General features: G+C 38.7%; 1 protein-coding gene across 3 annotated transcripts in view; it reads left to right on the top strand.

Moving 5' to 3' along the window:
* Positions 1 to 15,730, top strand: part of LOC150099728 (uncharacterized) — a 178,126-nt gene that overhangs the window by 68,667 nt on the left and 93,729 nt on the right. For all 3 annotated transcript variants that reach the window (XM_090404047.1, XM_090404045.1, XM_090404046.1), the window contains exon 3: positions 3,836 to 3,967. In XM_090404047.1, the coding sequence (XP_090260173.1) occupies positions 3,836 to 3,967 (132 nt within the window). The remainder of the gene's footprint in view (positions 1 to 3,835; positions 3,968 to 15,730) is intronic.

The following is a 15,730-nucleotide window of genomic DNA, read 5'->3' as shown; positions in this document are numbered from 1 at the left end:
CTGGCTGTCAGATAGGTATCAGAAAGTTTTATATGGGGGTGCAGTATTCCGAAAGAGAAATGTAACCAACGGTGTGCCACAGGGGTCAGTTTTAGTGCCATTGTTGTTCAATTTGTATGTTAATGATATTGGGTTGGGTTTAACTAGTGATATCCATTGTTTGCAGATAATGCAAAACTCGGGAAAGCAATGCAGAGTGAAGCGGATGTTATGGCCTTACAAGACAACTTGAATAGATTGCATGATTGGGCAGGTAAGTGAAACTGTCAATTCAATGTTGCAAAGTGTAAGGTTTTGAGATTTGGTAAGCAACGATGTGATGCAAAGTATACACTTAGTGGGGAAACTTTAATGGAAGTAGAGGAGATGAGAGATTTAGGAGTGATAGTGTACAAGGACCTGAAATTCAGGGCTTGCATTGCACAAGTTGTGAAGACATCAAATCGGAAAATGGCAATGATGCGGAGGACCCTGGCAAGCAGAAATAGAAAGGTTATGATCTCATTGTATAAGGTCTTGATCTGGCCTCATATGGATTATTGTGCTCAGATTTGGTTGCCAGGTTTTCATGGTGACGAAGATATGTTGGAAAGGGTTCAGAGAAGATTCACAGAGGTAGTCTGTGGTCTTTGGAATGTGGAGTATGAGGACAAATTGAGAGAATGTAAGGTGCAGACCCTTGTGAATAGGAGGAAGTCGGTCAGGGGATATTATTATTATTATTATTATTAAACAAGACCTCATGGAGTCAAAGACTCATCTAGGAGGTCCTTTTATCTCACACACATCTCATCATACCGGGTCTTAAACACATTCAAACTCCTTGCAGACACCACACTCTCAGGCAAGGCATTCCAATCACTCACAACTCTGCATGAAAAAAACCTGCCTCTCACTCCCCTACTCACACCCTCTAGTATACAGTTTCCAGGGATGACCTCTGGTTCTCCCCTGATCTCCCACTATTCTCTGTAGAACTTCTCCAGCATTGATCCCATAACAACCCCTTACCAACTTGTAGGTCTTTATCATATCTCCCTTCTTCCTTCTCTCCACTAGACTCTGCAAATTACATCTTTTCAATCTTTCCTCATACTCGACATTCCAGAGGTTAGAAACTACCTTAGTCAGTCGCCTTTGGACCCTCTCCAACATCTCTTCATCCTTCTGAAAACCAGGTGACCAAATCTGGGCACAATAGTCCATGTGTGGCCTAATCAAAGCCTTATACAATGAAACAAGAATCTCCCTACTTCTACACGTCAGTGTCCTCCACATCATTCCCAGAAGTCTTTGTGTTGTCTTCACAATTTTGGCGATGTGTCCCCTAAATTTTAGATCCTTATCCACTATCACCCCCAGATCTCTTATTTCCTCTACTTCCAACAATATATTCTCACCAAGTATAAATTCTGCATCCCATCTTTGTCCTCCTTATACAAAACTGTATAAGGAGAGCGTGAACAGAGAAGTGAGGAGTAAGTTCTTTGCATGGAGTGTGGTTGGTGAGTGGAATGCATTGCCTGAGTGTGTTGTGGGTGTAGACACATTAAATCAGTTTAAGGCACGTTTGAATGAGCATTGTGTGCAATAGTGTGACCTTCCACGATGAGTCTCTGACTCCATGGAGGTGAAATTTTAATAATATTAATAAGAATAATAGTAAACATATATGATAATAACCCTTCAGCACCTTAAATACCTCGATCATATCCCCCATCTCAGTTTTCTGACCACCAAATTCTGTAGTCTCCAGGCCTTCTGTCTCGCTTCATAATCAACATTGTACAGTCCTGATATCATAAAGTGATAATCAAACAGTTGAACTATGTGATCTGTTTTGGTCCCCTGATTCCCATACCCATCCAGTAAGATAATCTGTCCACTATCATTTTTTCTCCTACTCTCCACATAGTGAAAAAAACTCCTTAGGATTCTTCTTGGATTGCAGTGCCAGTATCCCCTCATATTATAATTTTTCTCTCTTTACAATACTAATCAATTTCCTTTCCCGAGCCTTATGTTCCCTCATACAATTGTTCTCTCTCTCTCTCTCTCTCTCTCTCTCTCTCTCTCTGTCTCTTTATATATCTTCCATAATCTCTTTTTCTTCTGCAATTCCTCTTTTATTTCTGTTACCACCTATTTAACTCGAAATTGCTTTATCTTCTTCACTTGAGGTATACAATCTTCCATTGCTGTCAACAACTTTTTCTTAAGTATCTCCCATGCACTAACGACCCTCCCTCCCCTTTCCTTCAAATGCTTTCATCCATTGTACTGCTGCGAGCTGGTGTCTAAATCTGATAATCGCCTACCTTATAATTCCATGTAAATTATTTCTGTTTTGATACCTCCAAATGTCTGTTCATCTTCCAAGATCAGGACTATGTGGTCACTTTCACCAGCAAGGAACAAGTGTGATGTCTCAATCACAATCAGATCTTCTGATTCTGTGACCAAATCCAAAACTCTTGATCCTCATGTTCACTTCTTCACATGCTGCCTAAGACAGTTGTCCTTCAAGAAATCCAAAAATGCAGTTCCTTTATTGCTACATGCTGTCTTTTCCTTTCCCCAGTTTATATTGTTATAGTTGACGTCCCTCATGCTGATCAGTTGCTTTCACTTGCCGGAATGATTTGCCTAAACATTTCCTGCTCATCATCAATTATATTTCCTGGTCTGTAGCAACCTCCTACTAAATATCTTGTGTTATAAACATCTATCTTACACCATATGCTGTCAAAGCTATTCATGTTATCTTTACTGTGATTCTCCACCCTCAGAGGGCACAACTCATTTCTTATAATGAGTAACACTCCATCACCATGCTTATCCTATCCTGCAGAAATATGTCTTATCCTTCAATTACTATTCCTGTTAGAACATCCTCTTCAGTTAACCAAGTTTCACATACAACAACCTTTAGAGAGGCTAAGTCAATGAATTCCATAAATTGATTCTCTTTATTTCTAATGCTACTAGCATTTGTATACTTACTCCCCTCATACTCCACTTGGTTATATAATATAGTATACACCTCCTTATTTCTCAAGCGACTATCTCCACATGAGGCCATCCCTGTTAAATTCCACCTGTACAATTCTAGTTTCCCTGCTCACTACACTAATTTGCTTAGAAAAAAACAGTCTCTCCCAATACCTGCAATCCTCTGCATTCAAATGTAATCTGTCTCTTCAATATAACTCTGTTTTATCCTCAAACATATTCCACAGATCCACATATTCCAGACTGCATTTCCTACACATTCTCATTATCATCTCGTTTTGTTATTGCCATTCTTCTCCTCCACTCTGCATTATCATACTGGAGTAACACACTCACTATCTCTAACATCAACCTCAAATTTTGCACTACACGATTTACATTACCTCTCAAGTCATTCGTCCCAACCATTACTATCTTTTCCTGTACATTTTCATCCTCTCTTCACTGCCAGTGTCATGTTCTCCATCTTCCACAAGACAAGTACTCCTCTGGCAGTCTACTGTGCACATCCCAAATCATTGAATCTCCATATATGACATGCCAAACAGATTCATTCTTCCTTCTCTAACTGGCATTCCTGACTCTTTTTGCTTCCAATCTCTCTATCCCCCCCCCCATCCTCCTCCTCAGTTTTCTCTATCCCTTGCTTCCACACGCTCTTGATTTTCTGCATTATTCTCTCTGAAATGAAATGAAAGATATTGGTTGGACCCATATTGAGTCTTTTGACTCAGTGGAGATTTGATCAAATAAACTTAAAAAATGAAATTTTTGTATTTATTTATAATAAAAAATTTAATTTTGCATTATTTTTGTCATTTAGGAAATGTTTCTTTGATGCATGAAACAGGGCTACATCCAGAAGATGTAACTGAGTCCATGTATAATTTGTGCATTGATGATGACAATAAAAAAAAAAAGATATATCTGAATGAAGATTCTGAACAGTCTGAAGGTAATGACAGTCTAAAGAAAATAGTATGTAATAATAACTTTTATTATATTTGACATGAATTTTGTCGTTACCCATATTTTAACCTAATAGTAAAAGTTTGTGCAAGATGTTCCTTCATGACTATGTTCTTTTGTATAGAAAGCAGTTGACTTCACAATGTTTATGTATACCATAATGCACAGCACACTCCCTTAACAATGCAAGCATGATGCCATACATTACAATGAGAATCATTGTATAGACTGATTTTGACCTGCATTGGGGCCTTGCCTGTGGAAACTAGACCTGTGATAATCAGATAGCAAAAAACCACTAAACTGTCAGTGTACAAAACAGTGTTCAAACCAATTTTAACTTATGGATGTGAGAATTGAGTTAGATATAGAGCACTTGATCAAAGACCACAGATATGAGAGATCTGAGAAAAATTAGAACAGATGGCATCAATGGCAGAATGATATTAAAATTGAAGCTATTAAGAAGGAACTTGACAGCATTCAGAAATGTGTAAACAGAGTTTACCTATAGTGATATTGTCATTTAAATGAATGGGAGAGGAAGGATTAATGAAACTGGTGTTTGTTGATGACAAGATGGCAGGAAAGAGATCCAGAGTAAGACCAAGATCTAGGTGGATTGATTCATCCAGAAGCAATGTTCCCTCGCAGCTGTGCAGATGCATGACCATGCAATAACTGAAATGCCTACACTCTAAACTGTTTGCTGCTCAGCTGCTGGCAGGTTTAGTCATTTGTTTTCGACACGAAGCTATGTAGATTATTATGTATATTCCAAAAAACTCTTCAAGTGCCACACAGTTATCAGTCATCATGTCAACATTTTCCCCACAGAGCAGTAGTGGGTCTACACAACTAAAAAAATTACAGTGAGTGTTAGTCAGAAATGCCATGGAAGACAGAAATATGAGATATGGCAGTATTGAAGTGTTGATTGTTATACTAATTTGAAGGAAAACTATTGATAGGATATTAATAATAATGAAGGTATATGATGAGTATATTAAGAAGAGGATATATTAGGGTATATTATAATGAAGAGGGTAAATCAAGAAAATAATAATGATAACGCTGATGATGATTGGTATGAAATTAGATTGTCTGTTTAGCAGTCATTGGCATAAAAGTAAAAAATTGTATATTTTTAGCATTCTTTTTTACTTTTTCATTAATAGCTTTAACAGAACATGTGTGCTAGGCATATTAAAGTAAGTTCCATGGATTACACATGTAACAAAAATTATATAGAATTTATTCAAAAACTCCAATATATTTAAAACTTCAACACGTATATTAGCTTGTATCTCTGTTGCAGCTGAAGTATATGATGTTACGCTATTAGACTTCAAAGGAACAATTGTAGTAAGTTGTGTAGATTGAAAAAAACTATTTAAAATAATTATTAATTATAAAAAAAAAATCCAAAAAGGTTATGAACAATTAATAGTGAACATTTCCCCAAACTTGAATATTGACATACAGTCTGATTGCTTCAGGTGCAGATGATTTCTTAGCATTTTTAATGTTTTCTGAGCATTTTAATGTTATTATTATTATTATTATTATTATTATTATTATCATTATTATCATCTGACCTCCATGGAGTCAGCAACTCATCATAGGAGGTATACACTATCACATCCGATGCTCATCCAAATTTGCCTTAAATGGATTCAATGTGTCTGCATTCAAAACACACTCAGGCAGTGCATTCCACTCACCAACCTCATTCTCCATGTAAAGAACCTGCTCCTCACTCCTCTGCTCACACCTTCCTTATACAGTTTCCAGAAATGGCCTTTTGTTTCATTCCCCCCCATAGCATTCAGTGAAAAAACTCTTCCAGGTCAACCTGATAACAACTCCTGACAGTTGGCAGCATTTGCAGTGGAAGAGAAGATACCTTTTTGCTATCTAGTATAGTTGAATATAGCATTATATTTATATATATGTTTATATTTAGCATTTATTTATGTATATATCTATGATACAGTGTTCATATATATTTTTAGCAATTAGTTTAGTAGTTACTTGGTAGTAAGGAATGATGGCAGATGCAGCTGCAATTACAAATGGCATGTCACCAAGTCCTCCACCATTTAAGAACTCTGTTATACGCAACATAATAAAGGACTTTGTGGCATGCAGTGTTTGCGGCATGTATGCTTCCTGGGAGTTGGTGGGTGAGAGAAGGGGGAGTGCATGTATGTGCAAATTGCAGGCAGTGGGAAGAAATCAGTGAATTTGATATTTTGATAACCGACCTAGTTGCTTTAGGGACAGGAAATGAATGTTGAGAGACGAGTAGTGTGATAGGAGAGAATGACAAGCAAAATATGAATGAGAAAATAAGCGTTGGGAGTGTGGAAGGCTTGAATGACTGTGAAGTTTTCAGAGATGGTTTTGATTGGGTAAAGTAAATGAATGGCAAGTAAGAGTGACTAGCATGCAGAGAGGAATAGATGAGCTGGAAGAGAAGGTGGAATGTCTTGTGAACGAGATAAGAAGTATGAAAGATGAGATTAGGAGAATGGAAGAGATGAATGTAAGGCGAGTCAGAGTAGGAGTAAGAAAAGTTTTGGGAATGATAGAAGAGGAGAGAATAGAAGCAGTAGGAGAGAGGAAATGAGAGAGGGGTTTGGGAATGATAGAAGAGGAGAGTATAGAAGCAGTATGAGAGAGGGAATGGGAGAAAGGTTTGAGAATGATAGAAGAGGAGAGAATGGAGATACTTGGAGAAAGGGAATGAGAAGAATGCGAGGGGAGTGCCGGAACCAGAGATAGAATAATGCTAGGACAGCAAGTAAGTAGGAAAACACAGAGAGAAAGGGTGAGGAGAGAGAGAGAGTGAGGGATGCATGGGAGCAATCAAAGAACAGGGGTGGTAGGAGGTGTAATGTATGGGGACTCAATGATCCATGGTGTGCAAGATAGGATGCGTGAGGAGTGTTTGCCTGGAGGAACGATAGAAAGAAAGTGTGGCTATGGCAATTAAGAGGGATGAAAGGGTGGATGAGATGATTGTGATGGTAGGAACAAATGACTTGAAAGGTAATGAAAATTGGGCAGCGAGAGATCTGAGATTCATTCTTGAGGTTGTACGAAAGAAGACGCAGAGAGGAAAGATAGTATGCATGTTGTCTAGGTATGATAGTGTTCTGCTCAGCTCATCACTAGCTATTATGTTATTCAATAATATTGAATAACATAATAGCTAGAATGTATCAGAAGAGAGGATTGGAATATGTGGATGCTTGGAGGGTGTTTGAGGACAGAGAGGAATTGTATGCGAGAGACCTCTTGCATTTGAATGAGGAAGGACATAGGCATCTGGAGAGATTGCTGTTCTGAACGAGTCAGTGTGTCAATGCAGGGAAACTAGAATGCCCAAGGTGAGCATTCTAGTTTCCCTGCAGGGGTGGCCTCCTGTGGGAATGGGTACTTGGGAGAAGGGGGACGACATCAGGTAACGCTGAGCCCAGTGGAGTCTAGAGTGAATAATGCAGGATATAGAAACAGTGGCATTTTTATGCTTTATCATAAAGAGTATAGAAGCAGTAGGAGAGAGGGAATGAGGTTTGGGAATGATAGAAAAGGAGAGTATAGAAACAATAGAAGAGAGGAGTATCTGGAATAAAGGAGAGGAATTTGTGGTGCTGATAGCATCAGCCTGGCCAAGAATTATTGTGATCTCTGAGACGTGGTTGATGGAAGATATGATAACAGGAATAGAAGTAGCAGGGTGTAGCATTTTTCGGCAGGATAGGAAGGGAAAGCATGGTGGTAGAGTACTGCTTATGATAAGTGACGACCTATGCCCTCTAAGAGTGGAGGCTTTGGAAGGCAGTGACACTAATGATTTTGAAAGCATATGGTGTAAGGTAGAGGTGGGCAAGTCAGGATATTTAGTGGGGTGTTGCTACAGACCCTAGGAGCACAGAGGATGGGGACCAAGAAATGTTTAGACAGTTGAGTTTGGCAAGTGCAAGAAGAATGATTGTTATGAGAGATTTTAACTACATCAGTATAAATTAGGGAGAGGAAGATGCATGTAGCAATAAGGGAATGGAATTTCTAGAATTTTTGAGGGATAGATGTCTTAGGCCAGTGCTTCCCCAAACTTCTGGATGTCAGGGCCGCCTTTGCAAAAATTAAAATATTTCACGGCCCCCTCGAAAAAAAATCGTAATAGAGAGATATATTATTATAATATTTATTGTATTTATATTCAATACAAAACATACACAGCGAATATTGCAAAAATCAAATGCATATATTACATTTTTTGCATCTTACCATTTGGTTCTGAAGATGATGCAGGCTGTTCTGGTAAAATATGAAATACTGTCCTTTTTTTTGAGTCTGTTTCTACTTCTTCTGATTGTTCGCGGGAAATTTTTTTAATTTTTTATCAGCCACTTATCCATCTCAGGGTTAAATTTTTTGACATAGAATAGATCAAATAATATTACCACTTACCGATACTGGCACACCACAGACTGATAACATGAAATTAGTGAATATTACCTGAATAAGGGAATCCCCAGACCAGGAACATTTTTCTCTTTTGTGAATTATACCTTTACGGTAATTAAGCCTAATGCGAAACAGACAGCAAAGGCAGGTTATTAAAACGTGCATATGATTGGTGCGGTATTAACAAAAGATCGCGCAACCAAAAGATAAAAGCATAGCTGACAATTGAGTTGAAATGCTAACTCTCTTCAACCATATGTGAAACTGCCATAACATTCATTATATATATATATATATATGTTACTTAGTTTTAACACTTTTACGAATTTTAACACGTTCGGTTGAATTTTATTGATGCCTTGGGAAATCGAACTCACACACATCTAATTAATAACAATAGTTTTTAGTTAGATACTATGTTTTCCCATGCAACATATGGTTTTGTTTCAGTCTGTACAGCATAGTTTCTGTATGAGGGGACGTGATTCATTAATTAGTGTGTTTTTTATCTCAGTTGTCTCTAATTGCACTATTTGTTGAGAAATATATTACACAGATTCCTCATACCTTATTCACTGGGATAATTAAAGTACTTGTTTTTATTGCCTCTGCAGTATAGTGGTTGTTAGGGAGGGCGTGTTGTTTACCACTGCAAGCGAGTTACTATATCACCACATGAACTTGTTTAAGCTTTTTTTCATGTGTGAAGTATATGCAAAACTTTTAATGGTAACAGAAAACTAGCTTGGATGACAGTGATAACATAAAATGAGTTTTGATATGTATATAAAGTCAAAATCAACATTCCCTGATTACGAATGCGTGATGAAATGGACTGGAAGATTTGGAGCTTCCCTGAAGAGCATTAGAAGTAAATAAAATTAACCACTGCTTTGAAATGAAACATATGAATAAGCAATATTTACTAATATTCATTAGGCGCTGAAATACGCAGGAAGCAAAGTTTGTGAACCAACACCAATGTGTGAATTTTTCCATTAAAATATAAAAAAATAACAAAAAAAAAAAAATAAATAATAAAAGTTAAATACGTTTCTTTTAAAATAAAAAAATCTACTTAGGCTTAAAACATTTTAAATTTGTTTTCATTATTTCACCCACCCCCCTAACAAAACCTACGGGCCCCCAAGGGGGGCCGCAGCCCACAATTTGGGAAGCACTGTCTTAGGCAACATGTAATAGAGGGAACAAGCGATTCAAGAGTTTTGTATTTGGTCATAGCATCACAAGAGTTGATAATAACTGAGATTACATCTCTTCCACCAGTTGGAGAAAGTGACCATGAGGTTTTGACTTGGAATATAAATAGACATGCAGGAGTATCAAAGAGAGGGGAACATTTGTGGAATTATAAGGCAACTGATTTTGATAGTCTTAGATATCATCTTGGGGAAGTTTCATGGAGGGAGGAATTGGAAGGCCAGGATATCATTAGTGCTTGGGAAATTGTGAAGGAATATTTGTTAGCAGCAATAGTAAGCTGTATTCCACAAGTGAAGAAGAGGACAGAATTTGGTGTGAAGAGGATGACAAACAATATTAAACAGGAACTGCATATGAAAAAGAGGCTATGGAAGAGATATAAGGAGACAGGTGAAGAGCAGATGCATGAAGAATATAAGACACAGGCCAGGAGAGTGACTAGTATGGCAAGGAAGGCAAAACTGGAATATGAGAAGAGATTGGCCCTAAGATCCAAAGAAAATCCTAGGGAATTTTTTAGCTATGTGGCCAAGAAGGAGTGCTGATGCAGAGGACATAGTGGAATTGTTCAATGAATACTTTATTGCTGTATTTCATCCTGAAGAAGTAAATTTTAATACTAGAGGGGAGGGCAGGTTCAAGATTTAGAGGTGCAGGAGGAAAGCGTGTTCCAAATACTGAGAACTCTAGATGTCAGTAAAGCTGTGGGACTGGATGGTATTTCACCATGAGTTTTGAGCGAATGTGCTGAAGAACTGACAGCTCCATTGACCTGGCTTTTCAATGCAAGTCTGGCTATGGGAAAAGTGTCCAGGGAATGGAAGGAAGGTAAGATAGTGCCATTGCATAAGGGCAATAGCAGACTGGAAGTGTCTAATTATAGACCAGTTTGTGTGTCATCAGTAGTTGTTAAGATCTTGGAGAAAGTAGTTAGGGAACATATACAGCATTAGGCAGATGATGGTAATGTTATCTGTGAGAGTCAACATGGATTTGTGAAGGGGCACTCTTGTTTTAGTAATATGCTAGCCTTTTATAATAAAGTTACAAGAGCAGTAGATGAGGGAAAGGTATATACTGCCATTTTCTTGGATGTAGAGAAGGCATTTGACAGGGTGCCACATAATAAGCTGATATTTAAGTTGCAGCATATGGTTTTGGATGTCAGTTTGGTCAACTGGATTCAGGATTAGCTGTCTGATAGCTATCAGAGAGTTGTGTATGGTGAAGCAGTTTCAAAGAGGCAGAGGGTTACAAGTAGGGTCCGACAAGGATCATTACTCGGACCTATATTGTTTAACCTTTTTATCAATGACATTGTCAGTGGATTGCATGGGGATATTCAGTTGTTTGCGGATGATGTGAATCTGCGAAGGGTTATTAGTAATAGTACAGATGTGGTAGCCCTGGATTTGAATAAGCTAGACAGATGGGCAAATGAATCGGGGTGTTGGTTTAATGCAGCAAAATGTAAGGTCTCAAGGTTTGGGACACATCAATGCGACGCTGCATACTCTGTTGGAGGAGCTATAGTGGATGAAGTAGGGGAGACATCTGGGGTTGATGATTGATAGAAACCTGAAATTCAGGGGACATATTGCAAAGGTGGTGAAGGTAACACAGAGGATTGCTGCAATAATGAGAGGGACGCTGACCTTCTGAGATAAGAGTTATCATTTCGTTGTATAAGACTCTGATCAGACCACACTTAGACTATTGTTCTCAGATTTGGTCACCAGGATTTGAAGGGGATAAATTAACTGTGGAAAGGGTAAAAAGGCAGATAACAAAGATGGTTTCAGTACTGTATAATGTTAGTTATGAGGATCAGCTGAGGGAATGTGAAGGAAAAGCAGAGTTTAGTGGATAGAAGAAGGGGAGGTGATGTGATTGAGACTTTTAAACTGTTGAGAGGTGGTTGCAGGGTTGACACTGGGAGTTCTTTCACTTGGTTGAACAGCAGGAAGGGGGTGATGACAATGGGCCATCCCTGGAAGTTACGAAAGGAAACTGTGAGTTAGAGGGTGAGGAGTGGTTTCTTTGTGGAGGGTGGTTGAACCGTGGAATGCATTGCCTGATAGAGCGGTGAGAGTGAGAAAATGTCATCCTTCCATAATCATTCTTTCTTTTGCTGGCTACATATCGAAAGAACTCTCTAGGATTCTTTTTGGCTTCATTCAAACGGTCAATGAGTTTAAGTAGTGGTATGATAGACTTTGTGTTTCCTAGGAATGACCTCCCACAACGAGTCTTTTGACTCCTTGGAGGTCTAAATAATAATAACACCCCCTCCACCCTTGTCCTCATATTCACAAGGCTATACAATTTACATTCTCTCAATCTGTCTCCATACTCCACATTCCAAAGACCACTGACCTCCTTACCTTTGTGAATCTTTTCTGGACCCTTTCTGACATATCCTTATCACCGTGAAAACCCGATGACTAAATCTGTGCATATTAATCCATATGAGGCCTGATCAAGGCCTTATATAATGGCATCATAACTTCTTTATTTTTGCATGTCAGGGTCCTCAGTATCATAGCAATTTTCTGATGTGACATTTTCACAACTTGTGTAATGTGGCTCCTTTCAGGTCCTTATCCAACACCACTACTCCCAGATCTCTCATCTCCACTACTCCCTTTAAAGTTTCCCACCAAGTGTATACTTTCCATCCCATCATTACTTACCAAATTTCAAAACTTTACACTTTGCAACATTGAACTGATAGTCCACTTACCTGCCCATTAATGCAATATATTCAAGTCCTCCTGTAAGACAGCAACATCTACTTGACTCTACATTGCTCTTCCCAATTTTGCATCATCTGCAAACTGTTGCATATCACCAGTTACACCAATATCATTAATATAGAAATTGAACAAGAACGGACCCAAAACTGACCACTAGTGACTTTCCTCTTTTCTCATATACAACTTTCTGAAACCTATCTGACAGCCAGTCACCGATCCAACTCAGAAGTCTATTATCAAATCCTATCCATTTCAGTTTATTTAACAGCTTGTCATTGTGGTAATCTTTCAGGAGCTTTTGCAAAATATAAGCATACCACTGTATATGATTCTCCCTTGTCCAAGACATTTGTCACCATGTTATACTACATAAGTTAGTAAAACAAGAACTTCCTTTAACACTTTTTTTCCTTTAATTTAGACTTCAGTCGTTTCGTTAAGTGTAAGGTGTGCTATATGTATTCTTTCGATTATATAAATGATTTGTGGATGTTTAGGGCAGATGGAAGGAGGGTGTGTGCAAAATGCAACCTGAACGAAGAATTGATGAATGCAAATATGAAATTCATAACAGAAAGTGTTAGTAGCGAGAATGTCGCAGGAAAAAAAATGAGTGCATGTTTGAAAGAGAAGGATGTTGTGAAAGAGAGGTGAAAGAATGTTAAAAAATCAGTAAAAAAGAAAACGAGTGATATAAAAATGTAATGGATGTTAAAAAGGAATGAAAGTGAAGTGAGAGTGGCAGAAGGAAATGAAATTCAGAGAATGAATGAAACAGGAAACGGCATGATGCAGGAATCGAAAGTAGAAAAAATCGAAAGAATGAATGATAGCAAAAGTTGGACTCATGTTGGACCAAAAGTACAGAAGGATGAATGAGAGTGAAAGTTAGAAGAGGGGGTCGAGAGTTAGAAATTTAGAAAGATTGAATGATAGAGAGACTGTGACGCGAGATTCGGAAGTTGAATTGGATTAGATGAGGAAGGAGATGAAATGGATGCAGAATGAAATTAAGAAAATTCAGGTAAAAAATATTAAAACAAATCATGATGGCACGAAAGAGTTAACGAAAGATGAGCGAGTGGCGTTCAATGGCGACTCCATTATTAAAGGTGTGCTGGATGGTAGGATACATAAGATATGTTTTCCAGGCAGTAAAATGAGTCGAGTGATTGAGGCATTGGATATGAGGAGGGAGCGAGCAAAGGAGTTGATGGTTTTAATCGGTAGGAATGATTTGACAGAAAACAAAGAGAATGTCAGAATGGATATCAGGAGGCTGCTTAGAAGGATAAAAGAGAATAGTGTGACAGGAAGGGTGGTCAGCGTGTTGCCTAGGTATGACTGTGGTGAGATGAGGCAGAGAGTAACGATTATGAATGATATGCTGGCTGAAATGTGTGAGGAGACGGGAGTGCAGTTTGTTAATGTGTGGAATGAGTTTGAGGGACGAAGTGAGCTGTATGGGAGCGATGGACTGCATTTGTGTGGTTATGGTGTGAGTTGCTTGGAGAGACTGCTGCTGGAAGGTAGAGAAGTGAGTAGAGAGAATGAATCAGATCAAGCGGGAAGTGATGTGGAAGAGCAGGATAGTAAGACAGGAGAGATTGAGGAGGTGGTTTTGAATGGGGAAGTGAGTGGTATGAGTATAGAAAATGAGAGAATGGGTGTGCAAGAGGAGCAGGGAAACGGGGAAGCTCAGGGTGGACAGGGATACACAGCGTGAGAAAGGTGGATGCTCCAAGAGGAGGTGAGAGAATGTGTAGGCAGGAAAGTAATGGGATGATCAGGGATCAAAAGGAAACAGATGGAATTACAAAGGGTTCTAAAATGAAGAAGCAGAAAGGGAAATGGCCCCAGTCCAGCATGGAGAGATCACATCGAGTGAGTGGTATCAGTGGAACTAGCTGTAGATCCAGAAATGACTTGTTGTGTTTGTATACCAATGCTAGAAGTATAAGAAACAAGGCGGATGAAATGGTTGCATTAATTTCGTCTGTTCACCCAAAGATTGTCAGAATAAGTGAGACATGGTTGGAAGCGGACGACATCCTGACAGGAATAGAGGTGGAAGGGTATGATGTGTTTCGTGAGGATAGTAGAGATAAAAAGGGAGGGGGGGGGGAGTGCTATTGATGATAGAGAAAGAGTTAAGTCCATACAAAGTAGAGATGCAAGAGGGAAATAGTGCCAGTGGTTTAGAGACAGTATGGTGTGAGATAGAGGTCAATGGAATCAATTACTTGGTTGGATGCTGTTATAGACCAGGTAATGTGGATGGTGGTGATAATGAAATGCATAATCAAATTAGCCAAGCAAATAAATAAAGGTTGATCATTATGGGTGATTTTAATTATGGCAATATAAACTGGAATGAGATAGTAACTGAAAGTAAAGAAAATGAGTTTCTTGAGTTTTTGAGGGATAACTACCTCAGACAGTATGTAATGGAGGGCACGCGAGGATTGAGGGTCTTGGATTTGGTCATCTCATCAGAGGATGTAATTATAAATGAGGTGTCAAATCATCCACCAATTGGTGAGCGTGACCATGAGGTGATTACCTGGGTGGTTTGCCAGCAGTGTGAGGACCTCTGTAAGAAAAGGGTACATGTGGAACTACAAGGGGGGGGGTGCTTATGAAGAGCTCAGGAGACAGCTTGTGGATGTAACATGGAATGAGGAGTTAGCTGGAAAAGAGATCAATGCAGCTTTGGGGATTTTCAAAAACTATCTAGTAGATGCAATGTCTAAATGTATTCCAAGGATGAGAAGGTTAAATAAGGTAGGTGCGAGATGGATGAATAAAGAGATTAAGCATGCGATACAGAGAAAAAGGGCATTGTGGAGGCAGCATAAGAGAAGTGGAAGTAACCAATTTCATGAGGTCTACAAAGACCAGGCAAGGATGGTGATTTGGTTGGTGAGGGTAGCTAAAGAGAGGTATGAACAGCAGTTAGCTAATGAAGCCAAAAAGAATCCTAGAGAGTTCTTTCGATATGTAGCCAGCAAAAGAAAGAATGATTATGGAAGGATGACATTGATAGGAGAAAATGGTATAAAGACAGCTGTTGCAGAATGTGGTGGTGATACTTAATGAGCAGTTCATAAAGTTCTTTCAATCTTGTGAATGTGACTACATGGAGCGATTGAGAGCAGTAGATGATGGGAAGGAGAGACTGACTGTAAGTAAGCAAGAGGCATATGGGGAGTTGAGGAAATGAGATGTTAATAAGGCTGTGGGATTTGATAATATATCGCTACGTATTCTGAAGGAATGTGCCAAGGAGT

Source organism: Typopeltis vanoorti, chromosome 14 (genome assembly GCF_054136105.1).
Source record: "Typopeltis vanoorti isolate ZY-2024b chromosome 14, IOZ_Tvanoo_1.0, whole genome shotgun sequence".
Taxonomy (NCBI): Eukaryota; Metazoa; Arthropoda; class Arachnida; order Uropygi; family Thelyphonidae; genus Typopeltis; species Typopeltis vanoorti.
The sequence above is the reverse complement of the archived record's forward strand: the minus strand, read 5'-3'. Positions and strand labels throughout refer to the sequence as shown.